Source organism: Amblyomma mixtum, chromosome 3 (assembly GCF_055824585.1).
Source record: "Amblyomma mixtum isolate Tamu chromosome 3, ASM5582458v1, whole genome shotgun sequence".
NCBI lineage: Eukaryota > Metazoa > Arthropoda > Arachnida > Ixodida > Ixodidae > Amblyomma > Amblyomma mixtum.
Window position 1 is genome coordinate 20,915,526 of NC_143014.1, and position 16,024 is coordinate 20,931,549.

A 16,024-nucleotide genomic window follows, 5' to 3' on the forward strand; every position below is an offset into this window, starting at 1 on the left:
CTGGCCTTGGAGAACATACGAGCAAGTTTTAGAATAGCCACATTTGGATTGTGTTCCACAATTTGAAGCATCACTCTGGCTGAAAAGCAAAGCTGCAAGCGAAAGAAATGCTTGCAACATTATGCCTGCAGTAAATTTTTTTTCAATACTCATTTGCTATGATTTTATGCTTCCATGGCAAAAAAAGTTACCCTCCACACTAGGCCTACCATCACTCAAACTTGAGATATTGTCTGCAATTAAAAAGCAGCAACATTACATCATCCAAACCATGCAGTCAAGTAAACCTCAGACAAAGTGAAAGCCTGCTTCACCACTTGTTCACCTCAAATGTGAGCAACACTGCTGTAGTGAAACTTGAACAAACATTGCCATGTTCTTTAAGGTTATAAAGTTGATGCCCACATCCTATTTCTTCAAAATTAGCATTTAGGTTAAGTGCAGGTGCAAAACCCAAAATGTGATGTCAGCTCTCCGCGGCAGCACTATTTCCTTACGGCCCCTCTTCAAAAACCCTCTAATGTTCTTGCTACTGCACTCATCTGCAGTAGCTTAACACAGCGGGTCAATCTGAACTGCAAGACACTTCTGTCTGCAGAGTGGCCATAGTGCAGTGTTATACAAAGAGACAATGTTTTTAAACAGCCTGAGATGGCTCTGCCTATCTCAGAGTTCAGCGTTTTCAGCCATCACTTCTTTAGAATTCAGCACACAGTTTCTGTTCTCTATATAAAAAGTTATCACTGCCCTTTCTTTCTTTATTTTTTATTTTTTCCATGGAAAACATACCCCTTTCTTTAGGTACTTTTTTTTTAACCAGTGGACCAACTTCACTTTCTTTCTAGAATACTTGCTGCATGCTTGCTGCTAGTTAACAGCCTACGATGCAAGTGCACTTATGTACCAACAGTTGTAATGTAGAGGGTCCCTCTGAAAACAGGTGGTGTATTAAGTTCCAACAGTGGAAAAAATTTGGACAACACAAACAGGAGCCTGTTTGCGTCATAGGTGTTTATTCCTTCGTCTGCATTTGTTTTGTGCAGCTTGAAGTCAGGCAACCAACCAGCCTGAATAGTCCTGCCAAAATAAATGGTTCATTTTAGAGGATAGAAAGAAAGACACTGTCCTCGCATTTCTGCGCAATTTATGAAAAAGAACGATTTGCCCTGACTAGCCCGCCAGAAAAGTATGCTAGCAGCAAATGGTGTCTGGCAGTGTGTGCCTGAAGCCTCATTTTATTAGTAAGCACAGGCACAGGCATCAGAGCTTTGAATTAGTAGTGAGCAGAGGCATTCGCGGCTGACAGTCTGCATAACAAAGAAATTTCACTGTCAACAAGAGAGATGTTGGCTTATCCATTGCATAAAACAAGAGCTTGGAAATTTTCATAGAATCTAACTTAGCATATTTTAGCCTGTTGCACCAAGCTGCTGATGTTGATTGGTCACTTTATGGGCGACAGCTTACACGTGACCCTACTGTGAAAGCACGATATGCCACATGTGTAATGCAGAAACCATATAGGAGTCAAGTGCCACTCGCTATGCTAGTGGTGCAGTGCAATTAGGCCTATTTACCCTCAAACTTTCACTGCAAAATTTACACATGAGCTCTGCCTACATGAGCCAAATAGACAAGAGCAATGATTAAACATGGATACACCACAAAACACACTTCCGCTGTTGGTTTTGTTACAATTTCCAGTCCCTGCACTACTAACAAAAACGTGGCACTTGCTTCAGCCAAACTATTGTGCACTGAAAGAACAGACTACCAGTCTTTTCCCCTCTGCCATCTGTAATTAAAAGCACTTCTAAGGGTCTTACATGAGGCATTTCATATTATACTAGATTCAAAAATCTGTCTATTTAGCTGATAAATGTGGGTGCCAGGTGCTCAGAAGTGACTAAAACAAAGGTTCACTATTTCATTATTGTATCACTTGTATCATAACTTGTATCATAACTGCATATACCGATTTACTCAAATGTAGTGAGTTTTTTTTTTACTCAAAACAGAAGTCAAAAGTCATCCTTCATGTTATAATAAGAATATTACGTGGAGACAAAAGTACATTGCACCATATTTACTTGTGTACTGCTTGATTCATTGTGTAGGCGACCCCAAACTTCAGAGAACGGGAAAGGAAACAACAACAAAAAAGTCGCAATGCCACGATGTTCGACCAACGGAACCTCCATGCCACAAATATCAACCAAGGCGGCCAGCATGGCACATCACATATCTGAGCAGAGCAGTCTGAAATTCATCACCGGAGACTGCACTCCTGCATACCGAGCACGAGTTCGACACATCATCCAGAGGAAACACGATAGAATACGGTAAAGGCCTTCATTTTGTTCCATTAAAGTTCGGCAGATTCCCTCAATTGTCAACAGCACCGCTGATGGCACTAATCCCTTTTGGATGTACGGAAACCCTGGTGTTGCTATTGCACGTGAAGAAGCACTCGCACTGCTTTTCTCGGTGTTGGTGCTTGACGCACTTTTGGCAACACCAAACTCACTTGCTGCTGCACAATTTTCTGACGATTCCACGCGTCAGATGATGAATCGTTTAAAGGTTGCCAAGAACAACGACCGACATTCGGCACTATGTTTGGGAGGCATGATTCACCACGACTGAACGACTGGGAGAAGTTTTGTTTTTACAAAGAAGTCTCTAAAGCACACAGTCAACACAGTGACAGCACAGCGAGACTTCATGCTCATCTGCACATCAGTCTTATCCGATAATCTATTGTGTGGCTCTCTTGAAACAGAAGAGGCATATGAAAGTAATTTTCTGAGGTACTTTTCTTCGTAAACTACTTTCCATCATTCTATAAACTGCTGCCTCTTTACTTGCATTACATTCATGTCCTTTTGATTTTTTTTTTCTTTAAAAGCCCACAAAGTTGACCCTTGTGCTACAATCGGGTTGTGCTATACTCCGTTTCATACATAGCTGTCAACGCTGCCAAAGGTACGAAAGTAGTCCGCTGCAAAAAACAAGCAAAATGTATCCGTCCGCCTCGCGTCGTGGCTGAGTGCTATGAAGCGCGCCCCTGTGTGTTCATTTTACAAAGGGCCTAGGTTCGACTCCCGGCTCAGGTGTTTTTTTTTATTATTATTTTTTATTTCTCTTAAAAGATTCATTAGGTAGAAACTCGAAACTGTCAAACTCTAATACCTACTTTGAAAAACACAGCGCTGTTTACTTGTCTCGAAGGGAAAAGGCAGTGTAGTGTACGGCATACATACGGTGTAACTTGAGTCGGATGGCGTTGACTGCAAAGCTGTCATATTTAACACTGCTAGAGCTAGATATGGTCGCCTTGCTAGGTCGTTTTTGCGGTGATCTTATTCCAGTAGCGAGACCTTCCTTCTTGAACCTCGCAACTGTCCGAGGGCTCAACCCGGTCATCTCGCCCACAGTTTCGAGAACTTCACGCACTTTCTTCTCCGGGAAGCGCTTCCTTACGCTAGAGTAAACATTGACAATAACCTGCTTGGAGTCTTTCGAAATTTTCGGAGACTTCATCTTGGAGAACAGGCAAGCAGGAGATGTTTTTGAAGCCGCAGTGGGCGAAGAAAACAAGCGAGTAGGCGATAGCGGTGCCATTTCGCATACTCGGAAACCGAAAGACGAAAGCAGACGACATCGCCGGCCGGCCTAGCTGCGAAAACCTGATACAGGAGGAGCCGAAAAAAAACCCAGAAAACTAAGGCACTCTGTTTTGAAGAACATTAAAGAAAAAGCAATCTTTTTGCAAAATAAAACACCATTATTATTATACTGCAATATCAACCAACATTTACTTAATTTTGAGTTCATTACTCTTTTCACTTTTGACGCAACACATTATACGATGCGGACGAGGAGCGCGAACAGGCGCCGCAGCCTTGGCTGCGTTGACAGCTATGTATGAAACGGAGTATACATGCGGGTAACACCTGCGCAGAAGGGCACAAGCCTGCGAGCACGTCCATATCAGCTCTTTTCTTACATTCCCTGACTATGCAAATTTCTGTAGCCAGAACCAATTTCCCAAAACAAATTTTGTGCTTCTTTCCTCACTTTCAAAAAATGAAAGATGCTGAACCCTGCTCATAGGAAGTAAAGGAAAGCAAACAATCACAGCACGCAAGCTTAAAATGGAGCTTTCAGCACTCTGCAAGGTTCCTTAAGATTCTTCTAAATGTCATGCGCCATCCCCTGATGCTATCTTTGGCTCCGAGTGGTGGTGACGCTGCAGTCACCACTGGTTCTGGCCAGATCAGTGACATGTCTGCAGAAGCTGCAGGGCATCCACAACTGCTCAGGTGTGCCACAAGGCCCTCCAGCTTCAAGTTTTACAGATGCACTACCTGTCAGGTATTGCATGGCAGAGCTGAACACTGACTACACTGAACACTGAATGCCTGCCTCAGTGCTGAAGGATTGCACAGAAGCTTGGACTCCAGACACACGGAGCAGTTCTCCAGGCCCAGATGTTACCTGGTGCAGGATGAATCACACTTCCTTTCCAAAGGCTACACCAACTGGCGAGAAGCACAAAGCACAAGCCAATTTTAAGAGACCAGCATACACAAGCATCCTGTCCGGACCACAGTGGATCCCTGCTGGAGCAAGGCCTATAATGAGAATGAATTTGCCCACGGTGTACGCATTTCCATTATACACACAAGACTGCAGTCAAAATTAAAAATACCTTGTACTTTCTGCCCTCTTCAAGTCAACAATACATTCTGCCACAGCTACTTCTAGTCATGCTCAACCAAGAAATAAGACATGTAAGCACTAATCAGTGCAGATTACAGCAAATGCAGATAACTGGAAAGACAGCAATTCGCATGAGACAGAAGCTCACGGACAGCAATCGGTACAAACACAGCAAGTGAAACACAGAGCCCCACTGTAAGCCAAGTCTCGTGAAAGCACTGATGAGGGGCCTATTGGCACACTTGGATTGTACACAGGACACAGATACAGACACCCAGATGTCAAACAGGATACCACTTGTGGACAAGCACAGCAGTCTTAATCTCTTGACCACCTCATTATTACGACAGCAATAAGAGAGCAAATACCTCTGCTACGGTCACCGGAAAAGTGATGCAGAATAACTGAAAACTTACGCACAGCTGCAATCATTATCATGGTCACTCACTGTCACCAAATTTAGCCCTGTCATGCTTCATAAACCGGTAATATGTAATGTCCACATCGTTGTGTCACATGTAACTGCACAAAGGTGCTTGGAATGAGCAAGAAAAAAAAATGAACCATGACAAGACACCATTACCAAATGGTCAATGTCTTCTAGTCCCCATGTTTCCAGCCTATGTGAGAGTACCCCTTCGAATCTAGACAGCCTCCAACTGTTGTCATTAAGTACCAATGCCAGTGCGTTCTACAGCTTCACTTCAATGATGAAAGCAAGTCTAGGATGCACATAAAGCTTAACTCTGTCCTGATGAAGCTTAAAGATGGCTAAAACCTTCCATATGAAATTTCTCGTAAGGGAGCAGGGCAATGAGCTCCCAATGACTTGGGGCATTCATTTGTGCCCTTGGAAGGACGAAAATTTCGCCACTTCAAAGCAGCAACACTGAAAACAATGAAGAAACCATGTCAGCGAAGCTCTGGCACTACTGTGCGAGGGGCACAAGTGTTGCCAAGAGTATGTGGCACACTTGTGCAAACCAAAAATAAGACAGAATTCAGTTGCAATCCCAGCAGCTTGGCTAGGCCATGATACACCCTGTCCTCCCAAGTGCTCAGCTGTCACTATCAATGCACTGCAGAGTATTTCACAGAAGCAAACATGCATAGGCAGCCACAAGGAAAAAGGGGTCACACACACACAGTCCCACGAGGAATCAGTGCTGTCTGCTCCAATTCTTGCACACCGGTACACAAGCCTGATCCCACACATGCACGCACGCACACACACACAGAAACTGAGCAAGAAGGCTTCCGTGCCAGCCCTTGCTTACAATACAAGCCTGATGACACACTGCGTAACTTCCTTGCAGCTACAGAAAATTCACAACATGCAGACGTTTGTAAAACCAAACAGATGCCACGAAATATTCCTGCCATCACTCACTGAGCCAAGCAAAGCAGTGGGGCCAAACAGGTGTGTGTCTCTGCCAGCTGCCCAGAGGTTTCGATGACTCCAGAGAGGCACCCCACAGACAAAACAGGAAGGGCAGGAGACAGCTGTCAAAGTATGTCACACTACGGCAAAAGGCACAGGAAAGGCCCCTCCTCCTCCATGGTCCTGCCACAGCCCGAGCCTAGATCTTCAGATCCTCCTGAGCGCCGAGGTTGGCAATGGTCTTCTTGATGCGAAGGGCCGTAAGCCGGGCGGCCGAGTTGTGGTACCAGCACTCCTTCATGATCTTGGACATGACCCGCAGCGCCTGCACCGCCACACAAGTAAGTCTCAGAGGGCCCTGCAGCAGCCCAGGGACTGCCACCTGCTCACCTCACAGGACTGCCAGCGGTTGGGGAGGGCCGGCCTCTGGCGATCGGTGCAGACCGCCTTGCGCATCTCCTCAATGGTCGGGTCAGCGGGCACCAGGTCATAGTAGGGCAGCTGGTAGTCCTCATAGATGCCTGCATGGTGCAAAATCCTGGATGCTGACAAACCATTTTCTAAGCCCCCATAATTTACAGCCAGCCCCACCAGAGATATCAAATTGCCTCCCAAAGAGCCAAGTGAAGGAACAATTAGCAGGAGGAAGTCTGTGTCATTGTGCACCGTTTCACTGTACTTATTCCAGTCTTCAAATAAAAAAAAAAAGTCGTCACAGCAAACACCACAGTTCATACTGCAGATGCAACACGAGCAGAAAAATTGGGGGGACACTTAAGCTCCATTTTCAGGCGTGACAGCATTAAAGGCTACTTCCTACTTTCTTTACTAAATCAGTACCTCTTTCTAATTAAACACACTCATTAGCACACAAGACCACGTGATACACCACAAGACATTCAAGGCCTCCCTTCAGCCAAGTCGAATGAACATGCCTCAATATCCTAGGTCAATAAAGGAAAAAAAAAGAAAGCCTCCATGGCCTAAGTGTAGCATGTTTGGCTCACAACCTAAATGCCATTGACTCAGTTCTCAACTAATTTCCCCGATTTTCTTTTCAGTGTAAGTTACTTCACATCTTTACATGTCACAATGACATTTGAGTCACACTACGACCTCACAATCACAATTTAACACAAGTTTTTCATTGCACAGTTCAATGTGTGACGTCACAACCCTCTAGGAAAATGGAATTTTTCCGACACGACAAAGCCAACAACTACTAAGGGGGTTTCCCCGCCGAAATCGAGCTTAACGATGTCACACAATAGACGCACAATAGACGCTTCTACACACAGCACAATCTTACACCTCAGTGATGACCTGTTTGGCCAGCACAAAGCCCAACAAGCACTACTGTTAACAAGCTCCTTTGAACATAGAAGCATGCAGGCTAGATGAGGTTTGGTTTGGTTTATGGGGGTTTACCATCCCAAAGCAACTAAGGCTATGACGGACGGCGTAGTGAAGGGCTCCGGTAATTTCGACCACCTGGGGTTATTTAACGTCTACCTTCATCACACAGAACACAGGCCTCTAGCATTCCGCCTCCATCGGAATACGACCACCACGGCCGGAATAGGCTGGATGAGGAAGTGTGATGGGTATGCTATTTGCGCCAAGTAAACACAGGACACAAAACCCCAATGAAAATATCAGGCCCCACAAAGGGCTCTTCACCTAATTACAATAAAATCTCAAAGATACGAATTTCGAGATGATACAAATTTCTAAAATCCTCCAGACAATATTGTGTAAGATGTGCAGAATTTCATATGTTCCATACTCTACTACGGATGATAAGGATAAACGAGCCCCAACTGCACCCATGAGCACCAAGCACTGCCCGTACGTAGCCAACGCTGCGATCAACAGTCGTGCAATACGCATAGGGAGCAGTGAATGGCGGCGCACAGCCGTAAATAAAGCCCACCAGCCGTAAACAGATATGCTTGAATGCATTTCCCATGCTTTTGCATAAGGATTTTGTTCGCTTTGGTTGATTCAAAATTTTGAACGATACAAATTTTTTCACGCCCCCGTGCCTCGTGACGTTCGTATCATTAAGGTTCTCCTGTAGTGTGCCAATACTTGCAAGTGTGGCAAGCACTGTAAGCCCCATAATGATGGACAAGTTGGAATATCTTCATTTTAGTTTTCACTAATTTTCAGGTGCACTGACCCCTGATGTGGACATGTCTCGTACTGACTACCGATGCAGCCATCCAAACTAACAGAATACAGTGAAAGCTTGTTAATTCGAACTGTATGATTTGGTCTGCTCATGCTCCACTGAAGTATATGTTTATAAAGCAGTCTGCCCATTCAAAGGCGGACTGATTCTGCCACCGTTATTTCAAACTACTTGCCGCCGCACCTGGGTGGCCCTGGCACATAGCCTGCAAAGCAATGCACCTGAGCCACTCCTTCAGAGGACACATGAACAAAGAAAAAACTGCGTGCGAGACTGGAGGTAGGGCTGCTTTTTCACTGCACTTTACTGAGGTGTGCCTGCGACGTACCATGAAACCGACGCGGTACTCTGTGCCTAGTCGCGTGACCACCCCATGCCTTCGACTACCTTTGGGTGGCCACACACCCAATCCAAGTGGCTCTGCAACTGCGCAATTAGCTGTGTGAGCTCTGTCCATGGCGATGGATGACGCAACCAGTGCCGAAGCGCCCAAGTATGGCGAATCTGGCACACTGCAGCGTCACTGGCATGCACGAAGTAAATGATATGGAGCCGATGTTTGCTGAGAGTGCGGCTTGTTGCAGCCACGACCGTAGTGGTCACAGCGGTTTCACCAAGTTAATCCTATGCGGTTAGTCATCAGCACCCACAGCACTAAACCAATAGCAGTGCCTTGGGGTAGAACAACCCACAGCTCGCTCTTGCTAGTGTGAACACTGGCACTGTTGAGCCACTCCTTGGTCAAAAATAGGTGAGCTACATGCAGTTCACGACCCGGGTGTGGTGCTACACTGCACAATTACACACCGTTTTGAAGAAGAATAGGAAGTAGGGGTGTGTGAATATTCGAATAGTTCACGAATATATTGACTATTTCATTCAATTCATAGTAACGGCAGTCTAGGTTAACTTGCTCTTTCCTCGTAGAGTCAACTGTCAAGATGCGGCAAAAACATCAGGCGCAGTAATGCTAGGCCTTACATAAATTACCATATACTGCCGATTATAAGTCAACCCCCAACTCGCGACCCCCTTTGGCAAAAAAAAAGACTCCGAATTTAGGTCGACGCTGCCGCACCCTGCAGTCCTAGCTCGCCCAAACAGTTTTTCAGAAGGCCGAGTCAAAAAGAAACATTTATTCGTTCAAGAGACATTTCTGACTCATCGTCACTTGTGAGGACACAGTCACGATCATCATCTTATGAGCCACTGCTGCCGCTGGTCGTCGGAAGCGGTGCCGAGATGCCGCACGTGGAAAACGCCACAGAGACCATGTCTGTTGGTAGTCCATACCAGGCATTGTTGACCCACTGCGCCACTTCACCCAAAGAAGCTCGCTTCAGCCGCCCTGTTGGTGTCTTGGGGTTTTCCTGCTGGAGCCACTCGTTGTAGAATGCACCGATGCGGTCTTTGAATGGCTTGTTCAGCGCCACATCCAGTGGCTGAAGAATGGGTGTCAATCCGCCCGGAACGATGACCAGGTCACATCCCGCATCTGCTACCGCTTTTTTCACACGGTCGTTTATGTGGCCGCGGAAAGAGTCCAGGATAAGCATGCTGCGGGGCTTCAGCAGTGCCCCCGGAGGCCTGCACCACACGAGACGAAACCATTCGAGGACCATTTCATCATTAAAAAATCCCTTCTCATTCACCCGCACGATGACTTTTGGCGGGAACTTTTCCTTTGTCGGGATCCTTTTCCTCTTGAACAGAAGGAATGGCGGTAACTTGTGCCCATCTGCCGTACAGCATAACATGACCGTGAAACGGTTGTGCGTGTTGCCCGTTGTCAGCAGGCGGACCTGGCACTCCCCTTTTGTGGACACGGTCCTAGTACATCAAACCAGACTGGAGTCTGGTCACCGTTGCCTATTTGACCAAGCAGTGCGTTGCCCTCAGGTCATTCTCGTAGCGCAGAAAGGCGCTCAGTTTTTCTTCACAAGCTTACGGTCGTTTGTTGCCTTACTAAGGCTTAGGTCGTTCCTCTTCATGAAATTCGTCACCCACTTCTTAGACACTTTAATCTCGGTACGCGGGAGGCACATCTCCTCCGCGACAGCGCGTGCCTTTGTTTCAACGTCTTTGTAGCAAGCACTCAGGCTCTTGCTTCTCTGGTCGTGAACCCAATCTCGAACCGCCTCCTCAACGGCAGGGTATTGTCCGGACTTCGGCCCGCGAAAGGAACGGCGTGTAGCAGCACACGCAAAAAGCTTGCTTCTTTGTTTTCTCCAGCCTCTCACGCACTTTTCTCAGACATCGAACTTCCATCCCGCTGCGATGTTGTTTTCCGACTCGGCGTAGAAGATGACCTGCCGCCTGAAAGCCGTGTTCTACTGTTGCCGAGGTTGCGGCGGTATCTTGCAAGGTGTCCGTCGGGCAGTGACACAAACCACATACACCGCTGTTAGTTGTCACGTAGGCGGTGCAACGTGCAGAAATGGCGAAAGGCACAAAACAACATTGCACAACACCACGCAAAAATGCTTCTCGGCTCATGTTACTGGTCACGTGTGGTCTAGTTTTGGATTGGATTGGATTTGTAGCTTTCCCATTTGTATGAAACATTGCCAGCCCGCCCGGCTTAAGCTGTTTTTCCGTGGAACGCCCACGGTTTGTCGATAACAAGTTGCTATCGTATTAAAACAAACCTTTGGTGCATATCTCAATTAAATTCAAGTTTTTTTAAGCAGATCCACTTTCGCACCAAGTCTGACAACTATTATGGAATTACGAGCACACGGGGCTTGATATTATCCGCGACTCGGGCGAAATTACTTTTGACCCCGAATATAGGCAGACTTTAAGACTCTGCATATACGTCGACTCCAATTATAAGTCGACCCCTCAACTTTGGAAGGACATTAAAAAAAAAAACGTCGACTTATGCGCGGCAATATACGACAACCCTTTTCATCCCAAACTGTTTTGTCAAAAGATAATAAAAAAATACCAATTTTCTTTTTGTTGCACTATTTGGAGCTACAAGGAGCTTAAAGGCAGAAAAGTGAAAAATTAAACACAAATAAATTACAGAAAATGCAACAAAAGGTTCACCTTCATGAACTGCAAGACACTTGCAGAAGTTTGGCTTCACAGTACATTTTATTCGGGAGTTCATGGTTGTGCCTAAAGTGTTCACCCAGAAGAAAAGTGGTTGGAAGTAACAGCTCCTGTGAAAGAGCTGGTCTGGCAGAAATATGGTTGCACTGGTACGGTTCTCTCAAAGTAGGGTAAAGTAGGGTAAATTTTTCGGGCGATTAAATTTCATATCACAACATCGATAAAAAATGCAATCGCAGCCTTACCTCAATAGAAAAACCACGGATGTGATGTGAATAAGAATATTTATTTCACACACTGCTTGGCTCGGTCTCGCATTAACACTCAGCCTCGCTCTCAGTGTCGAGGGTTTCGCTCGCGTCGCTCGCAACTTCGTCGTCGTCATTGTCCCACAACGCGTCGTTTTCTGTGCCGTCCAAGCAGTTTGAGATTCCAGTTTTCTTGAAGCTGTGGACGACCTCAGGGTAATTAAATTCCACGCTTGCAAAATCCATCGCAAAGCATGTCGATGGTTGGCCTTCGTATCTTGCCAGTCGGTGTCAGGTCATGGTTGCCCGCTGCCATCCACTCTGCGTACAGCCGCCGCACGTTGTCCTTAAATGGTTTGTTGACAGAGACGTCAAGTGGCTGCAGCACTGAGGTTAGGCCACCCGGAATTACGGCGATGTCCGTTCGCAGCTCGCTCAGCTCCAGCAATATGGCAGGTGGCTGACGTCCAAATGCGTTGTCTTTACTTCGTTTTACTGCCGCTGCGCACAAACGGCGCTATGAGCAAGGTTTTGTTTTGCTTTTGACAGACGGCGCTAAGCAACCAGATCCTTTAAGATCATCATCATCCTCGGCAAAAGGGCGCGGTCGCCAAGTTTCGTTTCCGCATCACCTGCGCTCGTGTCTCTGGCGTTTTTCTCGCATTAGACAATAATTACCATGCGGTTATGGTAAAGGAAAGATGCGGCAATTGCCACTCTCACTAGGTCACCCGAGCTGCGCTGTGAGCAAAGGGAAGAGGAGCCGTAGTGAAGGGCTCCAGAATACTGAGCTACCCCGCCGGCGTATCTTGCATTAAAAGAAGCTGGCTGCATCACGTCACAATCTGTCGACTTTGTTATCGTCAGCAGTGCCGGCCAATCGCGCGCCGAGATAACGAGAGCATGCTCCAATATGGCCCTGAAGATCGGCACGCAGCTTTTAAGCGAGAAAAAAAAAAAATTTTTTCGAGGCGAAAAGTAGGGGGGGGGGGGGGGGTTCATTATGCGAGTGGGTTCATTACGCGAGTATATACAGTAAAGGTCATTCCGTGACTTATCTGCAGCACACTTCTGGCAGATTCTCAGCATGCTAGGAGACGAATTTCGATATTACAAAGTGAACCACTGATTTTACTGACTCCGTTAAATCGAGGTTTAACTGTATTCCTTGATTTTCATATGCCAGAGAGAGAGAGAGAAACAACTTTATTTGCTCGAGCTAAATACGACATCTGCTTAGACGCCGTCGATGGGAGTGGTTCCCTCTTCATGGGACCCATATGCATCCCTGGCCGCCTGGCCCCTGGAGATCATATGCCAAATTATCTTGTATGTCGCACCAGCAGGGTGAGGCCAAGTTTCAGCAGCAGCATTACCCTTATGTCATTTTGCAATCAAGCTCACTCCCATAATCTGACTGCATCTGCACTTCTGTTCCTTGTCAGCAGACGGTGCAGCCAGCACGTGCGTGGAGACTGAAGGCATGGGCCACACTGCCAAGTGGAGCCAAGAGTGCATGCGTCTCCACTGGAGAGCTCTTGAAGGAGTAGACACACAAACTTTTAGTTGTGTTTCCTCTCAGAATAATGCACAGCACATTCGAAGAAAGACATCCAAGTGGAATGCGCCAACAAGCAGTAAATAATTCATAACTAAACTTTTTTTATCTCATGCAGTTCTGGTTTTAAGTCAAATGACACCTGTGATGTCAAAGACATCTTAAAACCAGCCGGAAGACACAACACAGGAGAAGAGAAGAGCAAAAGACGAGGCTGGACATGGAAAAGAGCCCAATGAGGTAGATATGAAGCCAGCCTCATCTTGTGCTCTTCTCTTCTCCTGTGCAGTGTCTTCCGGCTGGTTTTAAGATGAATTAGTACCAACTCGCCCAGTCATCAGCCTTGTCAAAGACATGTTCAGGTCACATGAGGCATACTAAAAGTGCAGAGTGGCCACTACTTTCTTTGTTTCACATCAACTCACAACAATCGTGTCCAAGAGTTGTAATGTCCAAAAATGAACATCATCATCATCAGCCCTGACTACACCCACTGCAGGGCAAAGGCCTCTCCTATGTCTCTCCAATTAACCCTGTCCTTTGCCACCTTTAGTCACCATATCCCTTCAAACTTGTTAATCTCAACATGAACAACCAGCGATTATAATTCATTTTTGCATGGCTCACATGACCTGATATCGTCTCTGACAGGCCGTACTTCAGTACCAAGTCCCATACTTTTTCACCATCCTAGTAGTCTCTCACAACGCTGAGCTTCACTTCCACATGAATTCGCTGCCTCTTCTGCACGGACACATAAAGTGGAATCATGAAAGACGAGGAACAAACAAGCAACAGGACCTCGTCACTTCCTCTTCTGCAGCATCTGTTTCACGCTTCCTAGCTGCGCTGCACTGTACACTCGGGTAGCAGTCAGGGTGGGGGCACGGCTCGTACGTAGCTGACTCTGGGATGACTGTGGCGCTACACGCACAGGGAACAGGGAGCGTGGGCGTGCAGCCCGCACACTCCAGGATCGCCAATTGCGGCGTTATACGCACAGACAGCAGTGAGCGTGGGTGCACATCTCACATGTCACCGGTTCCAGGGTCGCTAGTTGCACAGGGAGCACTGAGCATGGGCACACAGCCCACACATCGCCATTAACTTGATCACCTGTCGCACTGTACGCCATGTGACTAGTGAGCTGTGGCCGCGCGGCCATAAACAAATCCAGTCAGCGTAAACAGGTCTGCGTGAATGCATTTCCCATGCTTCAATATAGTTTTCTGGTTTTATGGGGGGTTAATGTCCGAAAGCGACTCAGGCTACGAGGGACACGGTAGTGAAGGGCTGCGGTCAATTTCGACCACCTGCCGTTCTTTAACATGCACTGACCTCGCAAAGTAAGCGGGCCTCTAGCCTTTCCCCTCCATCAAAATGCAACCTTTGCGGCCCCCCACGTCTTTCGAGCTCAGCTGAGCACCAAAACCACTGAGCCACTGTGGCGGTTTGCTTCTGCAAATGGCTTTTGTTCATTTTGGATGGCATAAAATTTTGGATACAAATTTTTTTCCCGAACTTGTGAGATTCGCATTAGTGAGATTCTACTCTATCAACCATGCACGAGGCCAATGCAGAGACGCAGCAGCTCACTTGCACTCAGGACACGTTCAATCCACAAAGCGGGGGATGCGGCGATGCGGCCATACTAGAGAAGAACGGAGGAGAATGAGGCAGCACATGTGTTCTCGTGGCCAGCCCTCACGCAGAATCAAAAAATGAAATTGCGAGCTGGCGTGTTTTCTACCCAACTTTAATAATAGACCGAAAGACTCCCTACCTTCTCTTCTATCTTAGCGCAGTGGAAAGTCTAAGTGGGTGTAAATAGCAAAACCTAGTAAAATTTTTTCCCCTTTTAAAAGCTATCAGTTACAGGCAAGCCAGATTTCATGCAACTTACACATTAAAGCATGGCAGAGTTTGTCCTGCACAGCATCAATACATGCATTTTGCATCAAACTATTTGCAATGACCTTAACACAGTTCTGCTAATCAGGTCAAACAACACACCTCCAATGTTGCAGCGGCGTGCAATCTCCCAAAGCACGAGTCCCAGGGCATAGATGTCGGCCCGCTTGAACGAGTCAAAGTGGTTCATGTTGATGCTCTCATCCAGCACCTCAGGGGCCAGGTACCGCTTGGTGCCCACGCGTGGGTTGGGCGGGATGTCCACAGAATTGGTGGCCGAGTCGTAGCGCACCGCCAGTCCCAGGTCAGCAATGGCACAGGCCCCGCTGCTCTTCACAAGAATATTCTTGCTCTTTATGTCCCGATGTGCAATGGCTGGCTTGCCTGCGTGAAACACAGGTACCCCACAACAATTCTCGCTTTGCAGAGCCACAAGAAGGCCTCAAAAAAATTTAAAAGATGCTACAGGCAGTGCAGTGAATGCAGAGACACTTGCATCTTGTTATAGCGAGATGGTTTATAATAAAGTGAGGGAGAACGAATCGTCCTTGAAAATGTCAACTACCTCATTTACTCGCATAATTTGCGCACCCCCAACATTTTACTTGGATGCTAAAAAAAAAAAAACTTTCACTCGCATGTTTCGTGCTTCCTGTTGCACCAGCACGCACGCGCAGGGCAGGCTTTGCGTGTGCAGCATGTGGCTGCGAAAGGTGAGCGAGTGGTCCGGTAAGAAAAAGTCAACAGACGATATGCAAAATGCGCAGCACCATCCCTTGGTGCTCCAAGAACTAGAGAAAACGGAACCGCTGCCCAGCATTGGGTTGAAACGGCTGTGCATCATTTCAAATGTGAAATGCCAACGCACTTTTGCACTACGATGTGCACTCTGCGAGGACATCACAATGTATGCAGGAACCAGGTACATTTCAGCTTCTCTCTTTTTA

The 16,024-nt window shown here is 46.8% G+C and overlaps 1 protein-coding gene across 6 annotated transcripts in view; it reads right to left on the reverse strand.

Moving 5' to 3' along the window:
• Positions 1 to 992: 992 nt before the first annotated feature.
• The window catches only part of babo (TGF-beta receptor type-1 babo), a 98,075-nt gene continuing 83,043 nt past the window's right edge, over positions 993 to 16,024 (reverse strand). For all 6 annotated transcript variants that reach the window (XM_089578298.1, XM_089578299.1, XM_089578304.1 and 3 more), the window contains 3 exons: positions 15,180 to 15,461; positions 6,497 to 6,627; positions 993 to 6,431 (listed from right to left, as the gene is read on the reverse strand). In XM_089578298.1, coding sequence (XP_089434424.1) covers positions 6,306 to 6,431; positions 6,497 to 6,627; positions 15,180 to 15,461 — 539 coding nt within the window. In that variant the 3' untranslated portion in view covers positions 993 to 6,305. The remainder of the gene's footprint in view (positions 6,432 to 6,496; positions 6,628 to 15,179; positions 15,462 to 16,024) is intronic.